General features: G+C 37.8%; 1 protein-coding gene across 1 annotated transcript in view; it reads left to right on the top strand.

Moving 5' to 3' along the window:
• The window catches only part of ATP9A (ATPase phospholipid transporting 9A), a 165,092-nt gene that overhangs the window by 25,236 nt on the left and 116,272 nt on the right, over positions 1–23,584 (top strand). The window contains exons 2-4 of the mRNA XM_020984234.2: positions 7,939–8,083; positions 8,525–8,638; positions 16,797–16,905. Coding sequence (XP_020839893.1) covers positions 7,939–8,083; positions 8,525–8,638; positions 16,797–16,905 — 368 coding nt within the window. The remainder of the gene's footprint in view (positions 1–7,938; positions 8,084–8,524; positions 8,639–16,796; positions 16,906–23,584) is intronic.

The following is a 23,584-nucleotide window of genomic DNA, read 5'->3' as shown; positions in this document are numbered from 1 at the left end:
TAGGAGAAAGATATATATATTTTCCAGAACAGTTTTTTTTGTTCCTCCAAGTTTACTTTTCGTTTAATGATCTTTTAATTTACATTGCCATAGTCATGGTGTATATTTTTTGGGGGGTTCTGTTGTTCATACAGCTTTACTCATGTTTCTGTAAATTCCTCACATTTATAATTTTTTACAAACCATTACATTCATGGGCCCCAATTTTTTCCAGCCATTCTCCAAATTTATGGGCTCCTATATTTTATGTTAACATTATTTTCATTTTTACATCACATTTATTTTCAACTTTTTACCTCTTCCTCCCCTAGGCAGCTGCTGTTGGCATACTACTGAGTATGGTGCATATCAAAGCAGTAACTAGGGAGTAGTCTAGAGGGAGACTCTGCTTCTTTTTTGAGGAGACTCTTGGAACTTTGGTCCCAGGAGTACTTTCACTCCAGTCCTCTAGGTTTCCTTTTGGCCTATGTTGCCCTTAGAGCAGTGGTTCTCAAAATGTGGTCTGAGGACAACTGCCAGAGTGGTTGGTCCTTGGGATTCTTTCAAAGGACTGCAAGGCAAAATTATTTTCATAATAATACTAAGACATTTTAATTTCTAATATGGTAAATATGGATAGATCTAACCCACCTAAACAAAAGCCATTGAGGGGGGTGGGTCCTCAATAATTTCTAAGTTTAAAAGAGCCAAATAAAATATTAAATGTTAAATTTTTAAAACCATAAAAAGAGTTTAAAGGAGTCCCAAGACCAAAAAATTCAAAAACCAGTGCTTTAAGATAAGGTGGTTAAAAGTGAGACAAAACTGTGTTCTTATGGGTGACTTGATCTGAAGACTTGGGAGTGGTCAGAGACAGGCAGAGGGAGTGACTGCCACACAAGAGGAAATCCTAAGGGAATTAGGAGCTAGAGGTAGGCAACTGATTTTTGAAAAAGATGGAATAATAATGCTGATAGTTGATTTTTATGTTGTGCTTTGCTTACTGTACATTAGCTATTCGAGTCTTACCACAACCTGGTGAGGTAGTGCTGTGCTTACCCTTATTTTATACCTTTTTTTTTTTTAACAACTATCATATAAGGTTTTTTTTGGTAATTTTGTACAAATTACAAAATTTTACAAACTGAGTCTCAAAAAAGGTTAAGTGGCTTGCTGTCATGGTCACTTGACTAGTGACAAAGGCAAGGTTTGAATTTGTTTCTTCCAAGTTCAGCACTGTAACCACTGTATCATAATGCAATTTTGATCTAAGCACTATACTAAGTGGGTTATTATGAATAATAATAACTCCCCACCTCTTTGTGGCATTTTACACATCTTAAAGCACTTAAACTCACAACAGTCCTGTGAGTTAGTAAGGCAAAGATTTTATATGAAAGATTTTTATATATGCATATGTATATATACACACATATAATATATACACGTTTTTCAGATGAGGAAACTGAGGTTCTTCCTACACCTTACTCCCTTTCATGATCTGACACTGGTTTCCTTGCTGTTCCTCAAACAAGCTACTTCATTTTCTGGCTCTGGGTATTTTTACTGGCAGTCGCCCTTGCATGGAATTCTTTCCCTCCTCATCTCCATTTACTGGTTTCCTTCAAATCTCAACTCAGATGCTACCTTCTGCAAGAAGCCTTTTCCAATCCCCCTAATGCTATTGCTTGCCCCCAAGATTATTTCCAATTTGTTCTATATCATCGTGCTTTTACATAATTGTTAGCATGTCGTCTGTGAGATCCTTGAGGGTAGGGACTGCTTTTACCTTTCGATGTGTCTTTAGTGCTTAGTGGATTGGCTGGCATGTGATAAGCACTAGTTAAGTTCTTATTGTCTGACTGTTGAATGTCATAGAGGGAACATAAAGGGCCATGGTCACACTGCTTGTTAAATGTTAGAGTCATGATTGAAATTGAAGTTTCCTGAGTGCAATTCCATTGCTCTTTCCGCTACAGAAGGCTTTAAGTCTTTGCCTTTCAGATACTTACAATTAAGCCTCATTGAATGTTAGAGCAGAAATGAACCTTAAAGGTATGACTGCGACACCTTCAACAAGACATATGATATAGACTTGGATTTTTGTTTAAAGATATGGAGACATATAAAGAGCGAAAACAAACAGATAGATAAATAAATAGTAAACATGCAGAAGGTACTTGGTTGGGACAAGGCCTGAATGAATGGTTGGTTTGAGAGCCGAGTGCTAATGTGGTAGTGAATTATTTGTTACTGCAGGTATTTAAGCAAGTTGAATGTTTCATTGAGTTGGATATAACTTTTCTCAATTGGGACACCTCCAAATTCACTCTGTCACAGGAGGATCTTCATCCTTCTTTGTGTTTTGTGTGTCTCAACAAGGTGGTTTGTCTAGTGATGTCTGCTAAAAAGGGATAAATACCAGTCCTCCTTCAGTTGACTTTCTATATTTCACTTATGGAATATCCAGATAAACTCAAGTTTAAATCACAGGGAGGGAAAAGGACACATGATAATGGATTTTGAAGATCTCTTTGAGGAGATTTGGGAGATGTATAGTGTTGTGTTTGCTAGCAAAATGCAGTAGTAGTTCTGTTAACAGGAGTATGTGACTGAATTGTATAATATTTGTATAAGCGGGATGATGTGGTAGAAAGAATACTAGGTTGGGGTCAGAACACCTCAGTCTCAGCTGTACCACTTAATAGTTTTGTGACTTTAGGCAAGTCTTTCCCAACTGGACTTCAGTTTCTTTCTTAATAAAACCAGGAGATTGGATAGGTGACCAGCTTTCACGTTCTGTGACTGAGTCTTTGACTCTATCCCTTATTAGCTGTGTATGACTTAAGTCACATCAATGATGACAATTAAAATTAATTAAAACTGACAAATGCTTTGAAGTTTTCCAAGCACTTTTCATACATTTTTTCATCTGAACCTCACAACCGTGTCAAGTATATGCTACAGGTATTTCCATTTTCTTGATGGTGGTAGGGCATGGTAGATACAGAGCTGCCCTTGGAACTAGGAAGACCTGGGTGCAAGCTTTGCACTCAACACATTGGCTGTCTGACTCCAAGCAAGTCACTTAACCTCTTAATGTTCTAGTGCTGGGGGACTCCTTATGTCTATACATTTCAGAAAAGAGGCCAACCTGTTCTGGTACAGCATGCCTCCTCATCAGAGGGCTTCCATGAAATCACAAGTCTTGTCTGTATCTATCCAATAGATGAGGTAACTGGCATAGAACTGTTAATTGACTGTGGTCACATGGCTAATAAATATCTGAAGGTAGATTTGAATCATTCTAGGTCTTTCCTGACTCTCAGTTTTTACATATCTGAGCTTAAATTTCCATATTTATAGAATTGGGATGTCAATATTAGCTCATTGTATCTCACAGAGTTGTGAGGAACTTGAAAAGCACTGCAAAAATATAAGCTAATTTTTTTTATGTAATCGTTTAGATTTGTGGTTTTACATAACTGAGAAATTAAGTAAATTGATTCAGCTTCCAGAAATAAAATGACCTTTATTCCAGTAACATTAGAGGCAGAAAGATTTCTATTTTTAAGCATGAGCATTTTATTTCATCCTTGAAATTATAGACATCTCCATTAGAGAAGGGTGGCAGGTCTTCAGGAACTCAAACACCTCATATCAAGAGCAGCTCATTTCTAGTACTGAATGTGTAGACCTCAAGATAAAGAGGTTAGCTTAAATGGAGACTTATTTTTTTCTTAGCTTTAGCCAGGATGACAAATAGCAATTAGTCAGTATATTAAATTTAATCTCAGTTCCTCATCTGTAAAATGGGGACCTATCTCACAGAGTCACTGTGAAGATCAAATGAAATAACATAAAATGCTTTGCAAACCTTAAAGTATCATATAAATGCTATTTATTATTATTATTCCCTGTGCAGGTAAGGGAGATTCAATTTAATGAACATTTTTTTTAAGCATCTACTTGTTAGGTCTTAAGCATCAGGTAGGTCTTTGGATGTAGCTGCCTTTACGTTTGGGTTCCTAGTGCTGCTTTCTTTCATTCCAGAAATCTAATAATAATGCCAGATTCCCAGGTGTTTCCTTGCCATGTGTGTGACTGACCTTATAGGCCACATGGCTCACCGTGTTGGTGGTAACATGCTGGGTTCTCAGGATATTGGGGGAGAAACGGTGGATTGTTGAACTTTCAGGTCAGGCTGGCAAATCTCCAAGGTGTTTGCCTTTGGAAAGTGTCTTCTCTGGCTTTATCCAGGGAGAAGACAGGGAAGAGAAAGCCAGCAATCCATCATACTCTTGGGGAAAGAGTAAGGGAAGTATTCTTTCTTTTCCTGTTAATATGCATACAGAGTATTTTGGGACCCCTTGTATTTTCACATTTCATTTCAAGAACAGACCTGGTATAGTGGAAAGACTATTGACTCTGAAGCCAGAGGACATGGGTTCAAATCCCCCCTCTGATACTTGCTACCTTTGAGGTTTTGGAAGAATCACTTAATGTTTTTTAAAAAGTCTCTGGTACTCATTAATGTGTGTGCTAGCTCCACTGATGCAGATTGCAACCCTCTTTGTCTTCATGCATTGCTCAGGCCACAGTAATTCATTACCTGGATGCCAACCTTTGGTGATGAACCTGTCTGTCTAGCCGGATTGATCTTCTGAGGACAGACACATAGACTGTCATTAGGCCAATATTAGGAGCTTTCTGGCATTCTAGGACTTGTGGGAGAATGAAGTTTTACCTTTTTTTGAATCTCAAGTTTATTTTTTGAATTAAAAAATCTATTTTGTCTCCTGCCTCCATCCTTATTGGAAAAGGAAAAAGAAAAAGCTAATTCTTATAACAAATATGTATAGTTGAGCCAAAAAAAGTCCCATATTCACCATATCCAAAAGCATACATCTTATTCTGTATCTTGAATCTTTTACCTGTCAGGTGGGTTGCATAAATCATCACCAGGGTCTGGACTCATAATTGGTCATTGCATTGGTAAGAGATCTTAAGTTTTTTAGAGTTTTCTTTACAGTGTTGTTATTCTATAAATGGATCTTTTGATTCTACTCACTTCACTCTGAATCAGTTCACACAAATTCTCTCAGGTTTCTCAAACCCATCTGTTTGATCGTTTTTAATGATACAATGGTATTCTCTTCCCATCACATACCATACTGTATTTCACTGCATAATTATTGCAGATTTTATGGCAAATTTTTTGTAAAAAAGTGAGGTATGACCATTATGTGAAGCTTTTAAAAATTGTGCTGGGTATTACTTAAAAATCATTTATTATTAAACTCTGTTGCTGACATACGAACTGTACAGTTTAGCTAGCATAGGAAGATGCAAATCTTACCATATCTCTGACTTACTCATGGCAGCTTTGCCTGTCCACCTGTTCCACTTGTGCCAATGACTCTTTGTTGGGGAGTGACAATACTGTTGGTACTGCAGCGCTCTAAATAAACCACACAAGTTGGCTTTCAGAAATATATTGCCAGTGCACATGTGCTGAGAATTCTAGGCTTGAAGCTTGCAATGTGCAAGAGATAAATGCTTGTCCATATGCCACTGGTGTATACATTGATTCTCTGTTTACCTTTTAAGCATTGTGATGAACAGAATTATGCCATGTGATGATTATGCAATGAAAGGTTATAAATCAATTTTTGGATTGAAAAAATAGGGTGCGATGATTATATGATGGCAAGGATTATGTAGTGAAATATGGTAATTTGCCTAGCCACTTCTCAGCTGATAGGCACTCTCTGTTTCTAGTTTTTTGCCTCCACCAAAAGAGCTTCTCTCAATATTCGTGTATATGTGGCTCCTTCATGGTGCCACTCTGTCTTGTCACAACAAGGAATTGGAGGAAGACTTTGGAGCTTTCTGTGACAACTTGACCTTTAATCATAAAGCCTCTTAGTGCCATAGGAAGGGAATAACTTTTATGATAAACAATGAGTCATCTCAGTACTTTCAGTACTGAGATTTCTATTATCTTATGGAGAAGCTGAAACTTGTATTACATATCTTACAGGGTTGTTGTAAGGATTAAAGGAGGATGGTCAGTCATAGGATGGTTTTTAAATTGCAGTATGCAATATGAATGTGAGCTATTGTTATATTTTTCCCCTCGAAGTTTTTTTTTGCTAGAAAAAAACCTACTATCCCCTTTCCTGTTTTATGAACATTTTATTGGATCCATTGCCTTCCAGAGATTAAGATCTCAATCCATCTTTTCCCACCCATCCTACTTGAATGTTGTTCATGTGCTTCCATTATCTACCTCAGGCAGTTTATATGCAGTATGTGGGATTCTTCCTTTTAAAAAAATTACTTTTAATTTATGGAATGAAACAAGCATTTCTATAACATAGTATGATAAAAAAGTTGATGATTGCACATGAAAACTGCAAATCTATTATATACAACCTGCTATTCCTTTTAAATATAAAATACTCATGTACATTTTTTCTTCTTCCCCCCCTAGAGATGGCTACCATTAGACACAAATATTGTATATATGTAAAATCATTCTACATATACTTCTGCTTATCAGTTCATTCTCTGGATGCAGATTCATATGTCCTTTGTAGCTAATTAATTGATTACTTAATTTAGGCAGTTGGGGTTAAGTGACTTGCCCAGGGTCACACAGCTAATAAATGTCAAGTGTTTGGTCTGAGGCTGAATTTGAACTCAGGTCGTCCTGACTTCAGGGCTGGTGCTCTATCCACTGTGCCATCTAGCTGCCCCATTATGTCTTTTTTTGAAACCATTCTTGACCTTTGTGATTTTGTAATATTCATTTTTGATTGTGTTTTGTAATGGTTCTTTCCATTTACATTGTTGGATTCACTGAATATGTTATCTTTTTGGTTCTCCTTACTTCACTCTGAATCAATTTATGGAAATCTTTCCATGCTTGTCTTCTTCATATCCATTGTTTCTTACAGTTAATGGGCGTCTATTTCGTTTCTAGTTGTTTACTAGCACATACACAAAAATGCTGCTATAAATATTTTGATGTATGTGGAGCCTGTCTTTTATCAATGACATTCTTGGGGTGTGTTTCTATTAGTCTCAGCCTATTTTAAAAAAGGAACTTCAGAGCCTGATTATCCTTGGAGACTTTTACAATTCCATGGTGTTAAAGATGGGTCCAAGTACCCTATTAGTTCACTTTTAATGTTAGGATGAAATGAGGCACTCATAGCTCATTAAACAGCTAACAGAATAAGGTTTACTTTGTATGTATGTATGAGGTTTACTTTATACAGCAAAGATATGCAACAAAGATACAGTTGTACTTAGTTTCCCTGGACTTGCCTCACCTTAGTTCCTTATGACAATGCACTGGTCAGCAGGACGGGGTATGGTAACTTGTGTGGTCGTCAGACGTACAATAAGTTGGAAGGGTGCTGACTCCTTGTGGGTGATTTTTATTTCTCGTGATCTGGAAGCTCCATCAGGGGAGGGAGGCAGGGGTCAGTAAAGTCCCAGGGATAGCTTTGTTGCATCTTAGGAAAAACTAATCCTTGTTTCAGAGAAAAGAGGGGATCCTGATCCTATCACACGTAGCCTACCTGTTATAGAGGGAAAACCATATACACATCACAAATTGGATGTACTTGGTTTAGAGTCTACATTAGTGGCTGTGTTGCCACTTCACTATAGTCTTTGTCACTTTGCTTCCCTTGTTGAGACCCCTAGCCATGGCATGTTGGACGACCATGCCCATGGTGCTCCTATTGCCCCAATGGTAGCAACAGCAGAAAGGATAAAGGAGTGTTGGGCTCTGGGATTATAGCCTCTGTTTCTGGTCCTCCCAAAGCTAGACCCTTAAAATTAGACCCTGCGTGAGACAGTATGGCTGACTTAAGGGAAAAAACGTGTCTGGTAAGAACAGCGGGCCCAATCACTTCTGTAAAGCTGATTGTATTCTTTTCTCAGGTGTTGTGATTGTCTAAGATGCTGTGGCCGAGGAGATCCGCGGCCTAGAACAGTCTGGCTTGGTCATCCAGAAAAAAGGGACCAGAGGTATCCTCGAAATGTGATCAATAATCAGAAGTACAGCCTGTTTACCTTTCTTCCAGGGGTATGTATGGAGGCTAGCCCCTCCTTCCTTAGTTCTGTCTTTCCTTTACCCCTCACTTGAAGGATTGGGTCTATTTAGAGAAGACTGGAGCCATGCAGTAGGGGAGTGACATTTAGGCCTTATCCAGGAAGGTACTAGGAGGCTTCAGCATTTTTCATTGCAATGTTGACTACCTACTGTAAATCATTCCTTGAATAGGACCCATGGAGTAGTGGCACCTGCAAGGTTGAATGGCTGCAAATTTTTAAAGGAATTGACATTTTGGCTTATTGCCTTTTATGTCATGCTTATGAATTAAAGTAACCCATTGGAGCCTGTTTCAGGAGTTTAGTCACTGTATAACCCTTCCTTATCTTTCTCCCTCAGCAGTGCTTTTTCCACCATAATTTCCCCCAAATCTTCCACCCCACTTATATATATTTTATTCTATTTTCATTACAGGTGCTGTTTAATCAGTTCAAATACTTTTTCAATCTTTACTTCTTACTTTTGGCCTGTTCTCAGTTTGTCTCTGAAATGAGACTTGGAGCACTTTACACATACTGGGTTCCCCTGGTAAGTAAACTAACATTGTTTATTCAAGAACCTTTCAGTGTTATAAAACAAAGAATTCTTTGTTACTTTAACCCAGCCATCCTTATGAGCCAAGAGCCTTTTAAAAAAATTGCCCAGACCTGTTATTTCATTGGTGTAGATAATCTTTAGAAAGGAAATTTCCTCTACCCCTCTGCAACTTAAAAGTCTTACAGAGTTGCCTGGGGCACTGAGAGGTTAAGGGACTTGTTTAGGACCACACAGCCGGTATGTGGCAGAGGGAAGACTTTAGCCTTGCTTGACTCACCAAGGGAGCCTTTTGAGTGTAGACAGGTTTGGGATGTCATATGGAAGCTCGATTGACATGTGATCTCCCATAAAATGAGACTTTCCTGGGTGGCTCTGAATGGACTTTGGCAAACCCCATTTTCTATTTTTAGGAGCCATGATGTATTTATTAATGTGACCATTGGAAGTGGTAATAGTGTTGGTCTCACTGAGCTTTTGAAGGCTATTAAGGAAGAAATTGAACTTACAAACTTCTCAGCCTCTTCTCTCCAGGAACTGACTTTGTGCTTATTTATTTTTACAGACATTGGTCTCTAATCCTTAAGGTTGTTTCCTTAACAAACATTTAAGAATGTTTGGGGGCCCAGGCCCTTTTTGAAAAACACTTATCATTTTCAATGGAAAGAGTTGTCAGAGGTAATTTGGACCTGATGCTGCCTAAGCTAAAACCTGTTCCTAAGGAATATGGATCATAGAATGATTATAGAATAATGGGATTTAGAACTGAAAGAGATAATAACTATAATTTATATAGAGCTTCAAGGTTTGATGCATAATGCTTTATACATATGCTGTTCATTTGATCCTCACAACAACCCAGTGAGATACTGTTATTATTCCCATGTTACAGATGAGGAAACTGAGGCTGAGAGATGTTAAATGACTTGCCTGGGGTGACAGAGCTAGTAAATGTCTGAGACAGGATTCAAACTTAGGTCTTCCAGGCTTCTAATCTGTCACTCAGTTAACTTTGTCAACTAGCAGCCTAGAGATCCTTTCATTCAATTCCTTCATTTACAGCTGAGATTTAAGGAGCTAACTGAAAAACACATACATGAATTTAAGTAGATTTCTGACCTTCTGGCATGAGTGAAGAAGGGCAGGGATGTTTCACCCTTCCACTTAAAGAGATAGAAAACTTGAAGAGTGAACACAGTTTTCAAAAGCGTGTGTCTTCGCCTTCTTGCTGTCTTTCTCTTTTGTTAGAGAGGAGAAAGGTGCAATAAAGGTGGTGGGACTGATTTTGGGTATAGACTTTCTACTTTGGTGAAGAGACTATTGAAGCCATTCCTGTAATGATCTCAAACAGGCTTGATAAAGTGGATTGACTAATTATGAGGAGAAAAGCTGCTTTTTTTGGGTAAACTGATCAGAAATTCAGATATTGTGTGCCATTCCAGTATTTATTTCAGAGTAAATTTAAGAAGAGAATAAAGTTTGAGGATAGAATCAGAAAATTATGTTGCAGTTGATAAAAGTGTAAGATTAGTGAAAAATGTATGGAAATCAGAGCACACAGCATGTGGCCTTGCCTGTAGTGGTCACTTAGTAATGATTTATTGAATGAATTGTGCCTTAAGAATTTTTCTTTTAAGGAAATTTATTTGATACAAATTGTCAGGAAGCATAATTTGATAGGACAGACTATGTTCAGTTGTTGCAATATTGTTGGCTTTTTTTTTTCCTTTTAGGACTAGTAAAAGAGTACTTATTTTGATCTTGGGCAAATTATGCTTGATTTGTGTGGTAATAACCAAAACCTCTGGTTGAGGTCTATTCTCTTTGATTTGACAGAGTATTTCAGAGGAGGAGAAAATACCTTTGGAGCACCAGCCTTGCAAACTTGAACTTTGGAAGGGAAGGTGGATGTTGCTAAGTACTTTGGAACATACTGATAGAACTTCAGCACAGGGCGAGGCTGATGGGAGATGAAAAAGTGCCTTGGCTTCCCTCCCCCATGTACCTTTTCCATTCTTAACATTATGGAAGTGTCTGTCCTATTAGGTCATGGACTGTTTCAGTTCCCTAGAAACTGATAGTTAGAATGGGCAGCTAGGTGGCATGGTGGGATAGAGAACCAGGCCTAGAGTCAAATGTGGCCTCAGACACTTACTAGCTGTTTAACCATGGCCAAGTCACTTCACCCTATTGGCCTCTGCTTCCTCATCTGTAAAATGGGCTGGAGAAGGAAATGGCAAACTGTTCCAGTATCTTTGCCAAGAAAACCCAAATGGGGTCACAGAGAATTGGACGCAATTGAAAGTAACTAAACAATAAGTAGAGTATAATGTCTCGAGAAGGGATTTGTTCCTACACAGGAGCTTGGGACAAAATTTTCATAAGGGCTTTCAGTGGAAAAATAATCAATAGAGGTAACTTTTATCATTAACAAAAATAACCTTTAACTAAGGTAATGTGGTGTGTTGCATGCTGGGCTGTTTCCTAGCTGGAAATACTTTTTTGCATAGGCTAAACTCCTGCTTTCTCTGGGGAGTTAGGTGGTATGAGCAGGCCTAAGGTATTGATTGAAAACCAGGTTTCTATCTAAGTTTTTAATCCTGTGTGGCTGGCTTATTCCAGAAAATCAGAGAAAATTTAGAAAAGCAAGGTCTGGGATTTCTAAAGATGCCTTGTAACGAAACAGAACAGAGGCAACCCTGAATAGTAGGCTTTCTGACATTTTCTTTGCTGGTAGACTCTTCTGATAGCCCCAATTCCTTACTTTGCTGCCACCCCATCCCCAAGAAGTCAGTGGTTACCCATTTCTTTTTACTTCTCTCTAGTGTTCCCCTTTTGGAATGGCTTTTTCTACCATGGTACATTTAGAATATGAAACTGCTTCACTGGTAAATAGCTTGTGGTCGAAGGGAACAATTATTATTATTTTTAAGATTAAATATAATTTATTTTTTGTTACATTTTAAGTTCTGAACTGTCTTCCTCTCTCCTTGTTCTAAATCTTCAGGGCAATTTTCCTTAATAATTTCTTGGCGTATAATATCTAGACTTTTTTTTAATTATAACTTTCATAAGGGAACAAATTATTTACAGATGAGGTTAGTAGCATTTAGTCTCCTTATTTAAACTGAATACATGTGGTTTAACTTATCAGGCTGTTAATTCAGTATATGCTTTTAAGCTCCTATGCTATACCAAGCACTGAGCTAGGCACTGGAAATATGAAGACAATTGAAACCCAATCCTTCCCCTCTAGACGCTTTGTTCTACTGGAGGGAATACATTGCATAAACAAATACACATAACTCAAGAAAAAACTGATGAGGGAGAGAGTACCAATTATTGAGGAGTTCAAGGAAGGCCTCATGGAGGAGGTTAAGTTCTGAGTTGAACCTTGAAGGCAAGGATTTCCCACTGAGAGGTGAGAATGAGTAGGCAATGTATCTTAAGAGTGGAGGACAGTTTAAACTAATGGATTGGAGAAGGGGAGAATAGAAACAAGGAAACCAATTAGTAGGCTGTTAAAGAAGTACAGGCAGCAGAAGGTGAAGGGCCTGAACCATGGTGATGACTGTGGGTATAGAGAAGAGATGGATGTGAAAAAGTGGAGGTGGAATTGATCAAGGGTGGAAACTCTCCAATTACTGGTGCCTCCTCTTCCCAAATTGATTTTTATTCATTTTGTGTATGTTTCATATATGCCTATATACACATCTGTGAAATGTCTTTCCTGAGATGCCTGGATGGTTTCACTTTCATCTTTGTTTTCCCATTGTCTAGTATAGTGTCTTGCACACAGTATGCGTTTAACAAATGCTTTTTGATTGATGGGAAGCAAAAAGGAAGGCAGTTAGTTGGCACAATGGACAGAATGATGAGCCTGAAGTCAGGAAATTCTAGGTTCAAATCCCGCCTCAGACACTTATGAGCTGTGTGACCCTGGGTAAGTCACTTGGCCTATGTCTGCTTCAATTCCCTCAACTATAAAATGGGGAGTATGATAGCATCTACTTTCCAGGGTTGTTGTGAGGATCAAATGAGATAATATTTGTAAAGCACTTAGCAAAGTGCCTGACACATGTTGTTGTTAGTCATGTCTGACTCATCATGACCCCATTTGGGGTTTTTTTGGCAGAGACATGGGAGTGGTCTGCCATTTCCTTCTCCAGCTCATTTTACAATTGAGGAAACTGAGGCAAACAGGATTAAGTGACTTGCCCAGGTCATACACAGTAAGTATCTGAGGCCAGATTTGAACTCAGCAAGATGAGTCTTCAGGTCCAGCATTCTATCCACTGCACCATCTAGCTGCCTTGGCACATAGTAAGTACTTAATAAATGTTTAGTAGATAAACTCTGAGGTTATGAACTCAGTGCAGGGGGTGGGGGTAGGGGTGGAGATTGTGGTACACAGCAGAAATAGGGAATTTTTATAGGAAAGCAGGTTTAGAGGGAAGAGAAGGTGACCAATTTTAATAGATGTTCTGCTGTAGGTAAAGGGGCACTGGACTGGGAGTCAGTTGACCTGAGTTCAAGTTCTGACTATCACTACTTTTTGAGACTCAGTTTCCTCATCTGTAGAATGATAGAGATGGAGAGGGTCTTACAGCTTATCTAGTCTCAGTGGTAGTGTTCTGTAGTTTTATGTGAGTTTTCCAGTTTTGCTCTTAATTCTGTTGATATTTACACAATAGTCCTGTGCCTTAGGTTTAATTCAGTCAGTCAGTAAACATTTATTAAATGTTTACTATGTGCTAGGCACTGTGTTACGCACTGGGGGTACAAAGAAAGACAAAGACAGTCACTGTCCTCAAGGAGCTCATAGTCTAGTAGGGGAGACAACATGCAAATAACTATGTTCAAACAAGCTGTGTACAGGACCAATAGGAAATAATCAGCAGAAGGAAGGCACTAGAATTAAGAGGGATTGGGAAAGGCTTCCTGTAGAAGATGGGATTTTCTTTCTTCCTTGTTGATTCCAAGGTCACTCCTTGGTTCAAGGTCAAAAAACCACCCTTTCCATAGTCACCTGCATCTCAGCTCAGTGGTTCTAGTTTCTCCTAGGGATCCACTAACATAAATCTCACAGAACCAGGCCGTTTATTTCCTGACCTCTTAACTTTTAGACCTTTTAATGGGTGTTCCTAAGAGCCTTGCTCAGTTTATCCAGCAGTCTAATCCAGTTTTTGCAAAATGATCTGCTTCTTTTTCATCTCTCTGTCTCTTGGATCTCCTATGGGGCTCTGCTTTGCATGTCTAGTCATACTCATTATATCCATCTTTAAAATGTTCTCATCAGTCCTGTTTGAGCCAAAGAAGCAGGTGGGAGATATTTTTTTAAACTACCTTTTTATTTATTTGATTAAATATTTACCAATTACATTAACATTTTTTAACATTCATTTAAAACATTTTTTGAGTTCCAAATTCTTTCCCTACCTTGCACTTCTCCCTTTACCCTTAAGAAGGCAAGCAGTATGATAATTATTATACTTGTGAAACATGTTATACATATGAAATATGTATTCTCATACATGCAAAACATATTTTCAGTGTTGCAAAAGAAAACACAAAAAAACAAGAAGAATAAAGTGAAAAAAGCGTGCTTCAATCTGTACTCAGTGTCCATCAGTTCTCTTTCTGGAGGTGGATAATATTTTTCCTCATGGATCCTTGAATCATTGTCTTTTTTTAAAAATTAATTTATTTTTAGTTTTCAACATTCATTTCCATAAGCTTTTGAGTTTTAAATTTTCTCCCCCTCTGCCCCTTACCCCCAAAGACTGCGTGCAATCTGATATAGGCTCTACATATACATTCCTATTAAACATATTTTCACATTAGTCATGTTGTAAAGAAGAATTAGAACCAATAGGAGAAATCACAAGAAAGAAGAACAAAACAAAACAGAATTAAAAAGAAAGAGCCAATAGTATGCTTCGATCTGCATTCAAACTCTGTAGTTCTTTCTCTGGATGTAGATAGCATTTTGCATAATGAGATTTTTGGAGATGTCTTAGATCCTTGTATTGCTGAGAAGACCTAAGTCTATTAAAATTAGTCATTGCACAATGTGGCTGTTACTGCATACAATGTTCTCCTGGTTCTGCTCACTTCACTCAGCATCAGACCATACAGGTCTTTCCAGGTTTTTCTGAAGTCCTCTTGCTCATCATTTCTTATAGCACAATAGTATTCCATTACAATCATATACCACAACTTGTTCAGTCATTGCCCAATTAATGGGCATTGGGGATGATATTCTTACATCTACTTATTTTGGGGCATGCAGATCTCCTCCTTAATATCTAATACATAGAAGGTAAATTTTCCCTAAAATGATTCATACAAATAATGCTTATTTCTCTCCCTTGAGTTTACAACATAAGAGCTCATTTTACATACAGATTGAAATGTCTGAGAAATGTACGTAGGTGATGGGCAGCTAGGTGGCATAGTCAATAGAACTCTGGACCTGGAGTCAGGAACATCTGAGTTTATATCTGGCCTCAGACACTTACTAGCTGTGTGACCCTGGGCAAGTCCCTTAATGCTGTTTTTCTCAGTTTCCTCATCTATAAAATGAGCTGGAGAAGGAAATGGCAAACCGCTTCAGTATCTTTGCCAAGAAAGCCCCGAATGGAGTCACAAAACGTTGACACGACTGAAATGACTGGACAACAGCCACCTAAGTGATATAATCTGCTCCTTGAGTTATAATTCTTGAGATTTCAGTCCTAGGTCCTAAGGTTTTGATTTATGCATAAAATTGCTTAGTGAAGTAAAGAGTGAGTGAGTGAGTGTGTGTGTGTGTGTGTGTGTGTGTGTGTGTGTATGTATGTATGTCACTGTCTACTGTAGGCTTTGAGTCCTTACTGCAACATGTGTCATGTGACTTATTCCAAAACGAATCCTTATGGGTCAAGGAGAGTAGTATTTTCTAGCATTAAAAACAAAAAGTGCCCTTATGAGAAGTCATATTTGAAAAGTGTTCCTCATTGATCCTTCCCCTTCATTCTAGGCCTACCCCTGATTCTTGGGTTGTTGGTGGAGAATAAGTAACAGCTGACTAGAGTGATGAAGTCCAGCTGTTTTTTTTGAAGTCCAACTTTTAAAATGGCTGAATATCTTCTATCTTATTCATTTATTATATGTCATTGAAAAAAATTTCTCAGAAAGGCGGTGAGTGACCTGAAGTCTTAGAAATGACTCTTCTCCAAATATCATGGATATTGACCCAAAAGTTAGGTAGCTGGAATTTATTTTTGTACCAAATTTACATCTCTTGGTAAGGCAGTTTTTAGCCTTAGGGACATGTTCTTCTAGTTAATGGGAAGTGAATGCATAAATGGAGAGAAGATGAGACATCTAACACAGGCAGTGCAAGCAATTGCCAAAATTTATTCGAAGCAAAGGGGTATAGTCTCTTGTCTTTGTGTGTCCACACACTTTCCATTAAAATGAATGGGAATTATCCACACCCACGTGGAGAAAAATAGAAACTCAAGCATTTGAGAAAAGCAGTTTGCACATGGTACAAAATAGCGGCACTGACAACCTTCTGTGAACTTGGTCAGACCTCTTTACTGGACCCTGGGGGATTATCTTGGCTCTGTATGTGGTCTGCTTTCACTTTACTCCAAAACTGACCAGATTTTCTTTAGCCACAATGTACATCTTATATTAGATTGGCAATGGGAATAATCCTCCTTCAATTGGGAAGAGCTACAGTTCTTTGTCAGGGTCACACAAAGAGGCACATCCCTGTCTCGTTTATGTTAGGGATTTAAACTTCTGGGGAATCAGTTTAAATATTGCATGTGGCAAATAATCAGAGGGAATCCTTTCTTTTAATCTCTAAAGTAGTTGTAGCAGTTGTCAAAAAAAAGTGACAATTGGCAGTGTCAGCTGAGAAAATAGAGAACACATCAGTGTGATCCTGTTTTGGAAAACAATGAAATAAATATTTTGGACTTTATCGATTAAAGGAGAAAAAATGAGGCAAAAGATCATTTTTCTGCTGGGAGTCTCTTCCTTTCTGTTCTACTCCCCCTTTCTCTGTTAGAACAGATTGGTCAGGATATATGGGAAGGGCGAAGATTTATTAAAGCCTCACACCTGCGTTCTTTTGCCTACTGTCTTCTCTCTTTAGGGGTTCGTGCTGGCCGTTACCATCATCCGAGAAGCAGTAGAAGAAATCCGATGTTACATGCGGGACAAGGAAGTGAACTCCCAGATCTATAGCAAGCTCACAGCGAGAGGTCAGCTTTTTGGCTCCTGCTTTCTGCCTCTGCTTGCTGCATACTGCTGCTGACTGCTGGGGCAGTGGGGGTCGCAGCTCAATCAACTGTGCTGACAGTAAAGAAGGCAGAGTTCAAGGCCCTGGGCGGATAGGCAAAGGGGCACGTGGCTCTGTGGTCACTTCATTGCTCCTGGTACAAGGGAGGCATCTGCCTACGGGTCTGGTGCGCTCAAGGGGGTGGAGAGTGGATTTTAATGCAGCATAGGATAATTTTTGGGATGGCATAGAAAATTAAAATCTCCAACATCCCTGTTCTGCTTGTGTGCCTTAAAATTCATTAGACAAGTACTAAGTTGTCATGCGTTAAAACTTTGCAAAGAGATTTCTCACTTTAGTCCGTAGCCTCAAGTCCTGGGCTCTGGGGAGGCAGTTAGGGTAGAGGTGGGAAAAGCTGTTCTTTTCTTCATGTTTCTACTAGCATCATAGGGACTGTTTGGGCCATAGCTATATCTCTGAGCACTCTATCCACAAATGCATCAAGTAAGGTCAGAGATGGTAGTGAGGAGGAAGAAGGGGAATATTCAAGAAATCAATCACTGGTTACTTTGAAAGCAAAATTGAAAAAGTGTTTCTTGAATAGACACCAGATTCTCCTAACTGTGCTAAATGTGCATCTTTTCCCAGAATAGACCATTATAGAGAGAAAGTTTGATGCAGTAAGAGCCCTGGAGTTGAAAATCTAAAGGCCTGAATTTGTGAATTGACTTTACCCCTTGCTAGATGTGAGCTGTGTGTCCTTGGACAAATCATTTGATACCACTGAGCTTTGGTTTCCTTTACTGTAAAATGAAGTGAATAAAGCTTGTATTACCTCTTTCATAGAGCTGTTGTTAGGGTCAAATGAGTGAATTATGTGCTAAAGTACTACATAAATGTAAAATTACTGTTATTGTTGTTAAGTAATAAGTGGAAAGAGGCTGTATTTGGAATCAGAAGACCTGGTCTCAAATCCTTCTTTGATACTGGTGCGGCCTTAGGCAAGTCATACCTTTGTGGGCTTCAGTGCCACAAAGGGAGCTAGATGACTGTTGATGTTCCTTCCAACTCTTAAATCGGTGATCCTCATGAGTTGTTAGTATCCTCTAATCTACCATTCTACTGAGAGATTTGGAGATTTTTCACTTCTGCATAAATTGTGACAAGTGGGTGGGTCTCTGGAGTTGGAGTCAGGAACACCAGGGTTCAGATGCTGCTTCCGATACTTGCTAGTTGCGTGACCTGAAAAAAATCATTTAAACAGTCTACCTCAGCTCTTTCTTCTTTAAAATGAAGGGATTAGATATGGCTTTTAAGGTTCCTTCTAGCTTTAAATCTGTGATCTTTGTGAATACGTAGAATTTCCTAGACCCCCATGTCTCATTGACTAAAGTTTCTATCTAGAAATCTAAACTACAGATTTTTAGAATTTGGGGTAAGAAATAAGAAGTGATGCTTAAGGTTTAGAGAAAAAAGGAAAATTAGGAGCTGGCCAGGTTACAATATCCAAGGGTTATGAAACCTTCTGTTGTAGAACTGAACAGATTACAAGTTTCACCAGAAAATTAAATAACAATTTGCCTTTGGGTCAGGATCATTAATTCTACAAATATTTACTGAACAAATACTGTTCCTCATCCTCAAATTATATTCTACTCTAGTGGGAGGGATAAGATAAGATGCAAAGGCAGTAAGATGCCAAGAGAGGTATAGGGCGCTTCTGTATCAGTTTACATATAAACTGTTTTTTTTGGGGGGGGGAAGTAGTTTGAATAAAACAATGACTAGATTTTCATCAAAGGAAAATATACTTTGAACTTTTATATTGTAAACTTCAGATTATCCAGGGCAGGAGAGCTTTATCCAGTGTGTTTGGGAGGATTTTTCCAGTTTACCAGATTGCAGATTTGCTGGTTTCTCAAGGGGACCAAAGAATTGTAAATTAGAGTAGAATTGTTTTGCTAAAGAAAGCTTGCATCTATACTGTACTTAGGAAACTCTGGTGCCTTTGAAAAAGAATTCAGTATAATCTTTACGAGAGCAGGTGCTTGTGTGCTTTCTGTGTCAGTAATCACGAGGCCACTTCAGTGTGTTTTTTTGTAATCACTGTATATTAAATCCCCCTTTAATAACATATTCTTACTATAACATTTAAAATGCTTGGCAACCGACAAAAGCCCCATTCGAGAGGGGGCAATACATCTATTTAGAAGTAAAGAGGAGTTGCCTTCTGGATTCTATTCATGGTTCTATCTGAGCTCTGACCTTTTCTTTAGTTCTTTTCATATTGCAATTACTTTTCTCATGAATGATTTTTCTCCCCCTACCCTTTAACTGCACAAAGTTCTTGAAAAGATCCTAAGGAGAATTGGCAGATGGCTCTAACATTGAGAACTTGTCTTCCTTTGTTTTGTTTCCTTTGTGGTCTGTAGTCTCAATTGTGGGACCAATATTGAGAGTTGGAAAATACAGTAGGTGTAGGGGACAGAACATAAAACCAGGGAACAGACCACAAATGTGTGTTTTTGTTTTCAGGCAAAACAAAACAAAGAGAAAAATGTGTCAATTTGGAAAGTGATTGAGGGGAGCTAAGTTATTTGACACTGGTCAGGGGGCAGGGTGAAGGATCATGTGCTTCAACTGGAAGCTTTCAGACAGAGGAGTAAAAAGAAGCCTTTCCTGACCTTAATATTTCATTATCTACATGGATTGCTTTATAAAGCATGTAAATGTGCTTTTCCAAAATCTTCTCTGAATTCAATATTTTCCTGTATTTGGTAGCAAGAATATTGACTATTTTGTCTCAAATTTGTATATATCTATGGTTGTTGTGCAGTAATGATGTTAGTAGATTTGTTCCACCTTTTCTCTTGAAACTCAGTTTTTCAAATACATACACACGTATGTGTGTCTGTATCTGTGTGTACTACACATGTGTGTGTGTGTATATATATATTATACATGTAAATGTGTGTGTGTGTGTGTGTGTGTGTGAGAGAGAGAGAGAGAGAGAGAGAGAGACGGACAAATATTTACAAGTTTCAAGAAAGATAATTACACTAGTGCATTTCCCGTTGGAAACTCCAAAATTTTTCAGTTTTTCAATTGAAACAAAAAACTTGCTTGCTTAAAAGAAACCTGAAGTTAAACAATAGAATTAACCTCCAAATAATTTAAAAAAACTCCTGAAGTCAAAAAAAAGTGGGCAAAAACTTTGAAAGGTAACACTGCCTTAATATTTTAGGACCAGTTGTCTCAGTCAAGACATGTGAGTATCAAAGGATGTTAATAATGTATCACCTATATTAGTAATAACGTAGTTTGTAGTTGTAGAGGTCTCTGAAGTATCTTAATAGCTGGAGTTTTTATTTGGCAAATCTGTTTTCCTTCCTGGTGGTATTTTCTTTTGAATTGAGTAGTCATTGAAGATTATTTTAACTGCTTGCTTAAATCCTGTCCTTTTTTTCTGCACTCCCAAACCACATAATTTTCCTTTTAAATGTAAAGATCTTTAGGCTGTCTCAATATTGAAGTATAATGATAATAGTAACTCAGACTTATATGGTGATTTAAGGTTATAAGATGCTTTCCCCAATGGGTCTTAACTCTCAATTAATTTTATTGTTTCTTTGTTAAAGTGTCATTGAACAATATGTGTCTGACACAAAATTTCTAATAGCTCCTTTAATTCTGTAGTGTGAAGAGTACTGGATTGGGTGACTTGAGCTGTGAAGCTGACTTTTATAGCTGTGTGATCATTTTTTGCTATTTTTTTTCTCCAGACCTCAGTTTCATTCTTGCTAAGATGACATATTGAATTAGATTATTTTTAAGATACCCTTCTAGCTCCAAAACACTGTGATTTTGTTATTTAAAAAAAAAAAGAAAATCTCCACTTGAATTTTTTTTTCTGGTATATGAACTAATCTTTCTACTCATGATGACTCTGTAATATTATATGCATTTTTTGAGTGTGTGTTTACGTAGTAGGAACATAGCCATCAATGCACCCCTGCTCCCAAATGCTGCTCTGTCTGATGCATTCGCTCCTAGTCATGCTGATAGCTTAAGCTGAACAGATTGTCCTGAGCTGGAGAAGTATCTGTTTAGCAACATATATTTCGAAGTCATCATACCTCGGAATCAGGAAACCTGAATTCTGCTCCTATCCCTCCTGTCCACTTATTGTGTGATTTTGGGTACCTGTCATTTCTCTTTGGGTCTCAGTCTGCTCATCTGTACATTATTTCCAAGTTACTTTGTAGTTTTGATGTTCTCTGACTTTAAATATGGCTTCTAGCTTTCAGTTATTGGACCTTGTCATGTAAAATGGATTAAATCAAATTAGGTTTTATTTCCCTAGTGAGATGGACTAGATTAAGAGAGATACCAGCTTAAATTTCCCATCTTCCAATCAAATGAGATAACATTGATAAAGTGCTTAGCACACTGCCTGGAAGATAGTAGGAGCTATATAAATACTTTTCCTCCTTCCCTTTCTCATCTTGGCATAATCTTAGTGAATCTCTTAGGATAGTATAGCTTGCTATGAGCCTGCCAGATCCTATATGTTGATTTTACTTTTATAGGCTTAATAACAGAGGTAAAGACATGTGGATACAATTCCTCTGAGATGAGTTTACCAAATTCCTAGACTAATGGTAGTTATCCACTATGTGCTGTTAGCAGGAATCACATCCCATGTACTGATGGAACATACAAACCAGGAAAGGGATTTTATACTTGGTTCTATAGTCAACAGAACCACCAAAAATTTTTGAGCGGTAAGATGACATGGTCAAGAGTGAACAACTAGGCAGCCAGTGAGTGAAAAATCGGAGCTGAGAATGGTGAAAGTCCTGGCAGACAGTGGGTAGTTTACTAAAGATTGAATTCATGAAATGTTTCTGTTTACCCTTGTAGTTACAAAACTAATAATTGAAATCACTGCTTTTGTTTTGATTATAGCTGTTAGCAAATTAAAATTGTCTATTTCTATTTCTCTCAAGCCTCCTGGAATTTCTCTGATCTTGCATTTCACACCAGGGAAGCCAGCCTCAACAGATACTTTCATTGTATTAACACTTCTCATCAAGGCAAAAGGCCTTAATTAGGCAAACAAATAATTAGCCTAGAAAAAAGAAGTTCAGGCCAAAATGCAATTAATGCAGTTGCTAATTGTTTTTTTTCCTGCTGTAGAGTGTGTGAATTGGTTTTTCATCATGCTTCATAAAACAAAGGAAGGCCTACGACTCATCTTAGGTATTGGTCTTTATGGTTACTTGAACATATATGGATGAGTGCCCTTACTGAGTGAGTGTATATAATGCCACTTAGGGGTGCTACACTTTGTTTCCTGTCCACAAATAGATTCAAAGATTAATAAAGTTGATTCCTTTCACTCTATCTCAAACACAGAATAGTACCATCAGCTCAAATATCTCTCCATTTGTTTAGAGCAGAATTCTTAGCCCTGGGGTTCATAAATTTGCTTTGAAAAAAAATCAATAACTGCATGTTAACATAATTGATTTACTTTGTAATCATATATTTTTTAAAATGCATTTAAAATGGTTATTCTGAGAAGGGTCCAAAGGCTTAACCAGACTGCCTGCTATAGGAGTCCATGGCACAAAAAAAGTTATGAATCATTGGTTTGAAAAAGCATCTTTTTTTCTGTAGATTAGGTTATTTTGCACATTGTGCATTGAATTTTGAGGCACACATGTGGATAACTTGGCTAGTTTTGTGGACTGTACTCCATAATTTTGGAATCTCTCAGGCAACTAGTTTTGTGAAATATTCTCTAATAGATAATTATTTAGCTTAATTTAAAGCATCCAATTGGAGTCTTCTGTTCATAAAGACAGTGCAATTTCTATTTTTCAAGTGCAAATGATCTAGTTTAGATTCTTTTGTTTGTTTTTAAAGACAGTTGAAGTGGGGAGGTGTATTTTTTGTTATTGACAGGAAAAAAGAAATTAAAAACCACAAAGCGGTCACATCCCTCAAGGGCTCCTTGTGATGGTTTGCATCTTAACCCTTTGCTAATCTTGTTTCAACAATTTTTTGCCAAACTTTGAACCTAATTCTTTTATCTATGGATTATCTGGATAGAGATCTGAAAATTCTCATCGCAGGTACTTTCATGAGATTGTTGGCTATTTTGGAAAGCACCAAGTTTTACCCTTGATCCCTAATTTTTACTATTTTGGTCTTTGGATTGATTTAAAACTCTAAAGATTACCACATGGAATCATACTCACAGCTTCTCTTTGTCGTCTCCCCCCCCCCCGCAATAAGTCTTTCTATGAGAGTATTTAGAGGGCTTAAATAACTGCAAAATGGGGGGGGGCGGCTGGGTACTAGGAATCTAGCCAATGACTTATTTAATAAGCCTGCCTGGATGTTAAACATGTACATTTGTGTACATCAGTTTTTGGGGGAAGAGTTTGATGTTTAAATAAACAACAGCAAAAAGTCCCCAAAGCTAGTAGTGGTATTTATGATGAAACTTTTTGTCTTTTCAAAATATCTTCAGCTGTTCTGTACCATGAAGAATGAAATTGATTTCTATTTGAATTGGAAAATTTCAACTTTTAACCTTTGATGAACTTTGGATTTATCTATAGTGCCCGAGTCTCATTTAATGCTAACCTGGG

This window comes from Phascolarctos cinereus, unplaced genomic scaffold (genome assembly GCF_003287225.1).
Source record: "Phascolarctos cinereus isolate Bilbo 61053 unplaced genomic scaffold, phaCin_HiC Scaffold_2;HRSCAF=192, whole genome shotgun sequence".
In the NCBI taxonomy this organism is placed as follows: domain Eukaryota; kingdom Metazoa; phylum Chordata; class Mammalia; order Diprotodontia; family Phascolarctidae; genus Phascolarctos; species Phascolarctos cinereus.
This window is presented reverse-complemented; position numbering and strand designations above follow the sequence as displayed.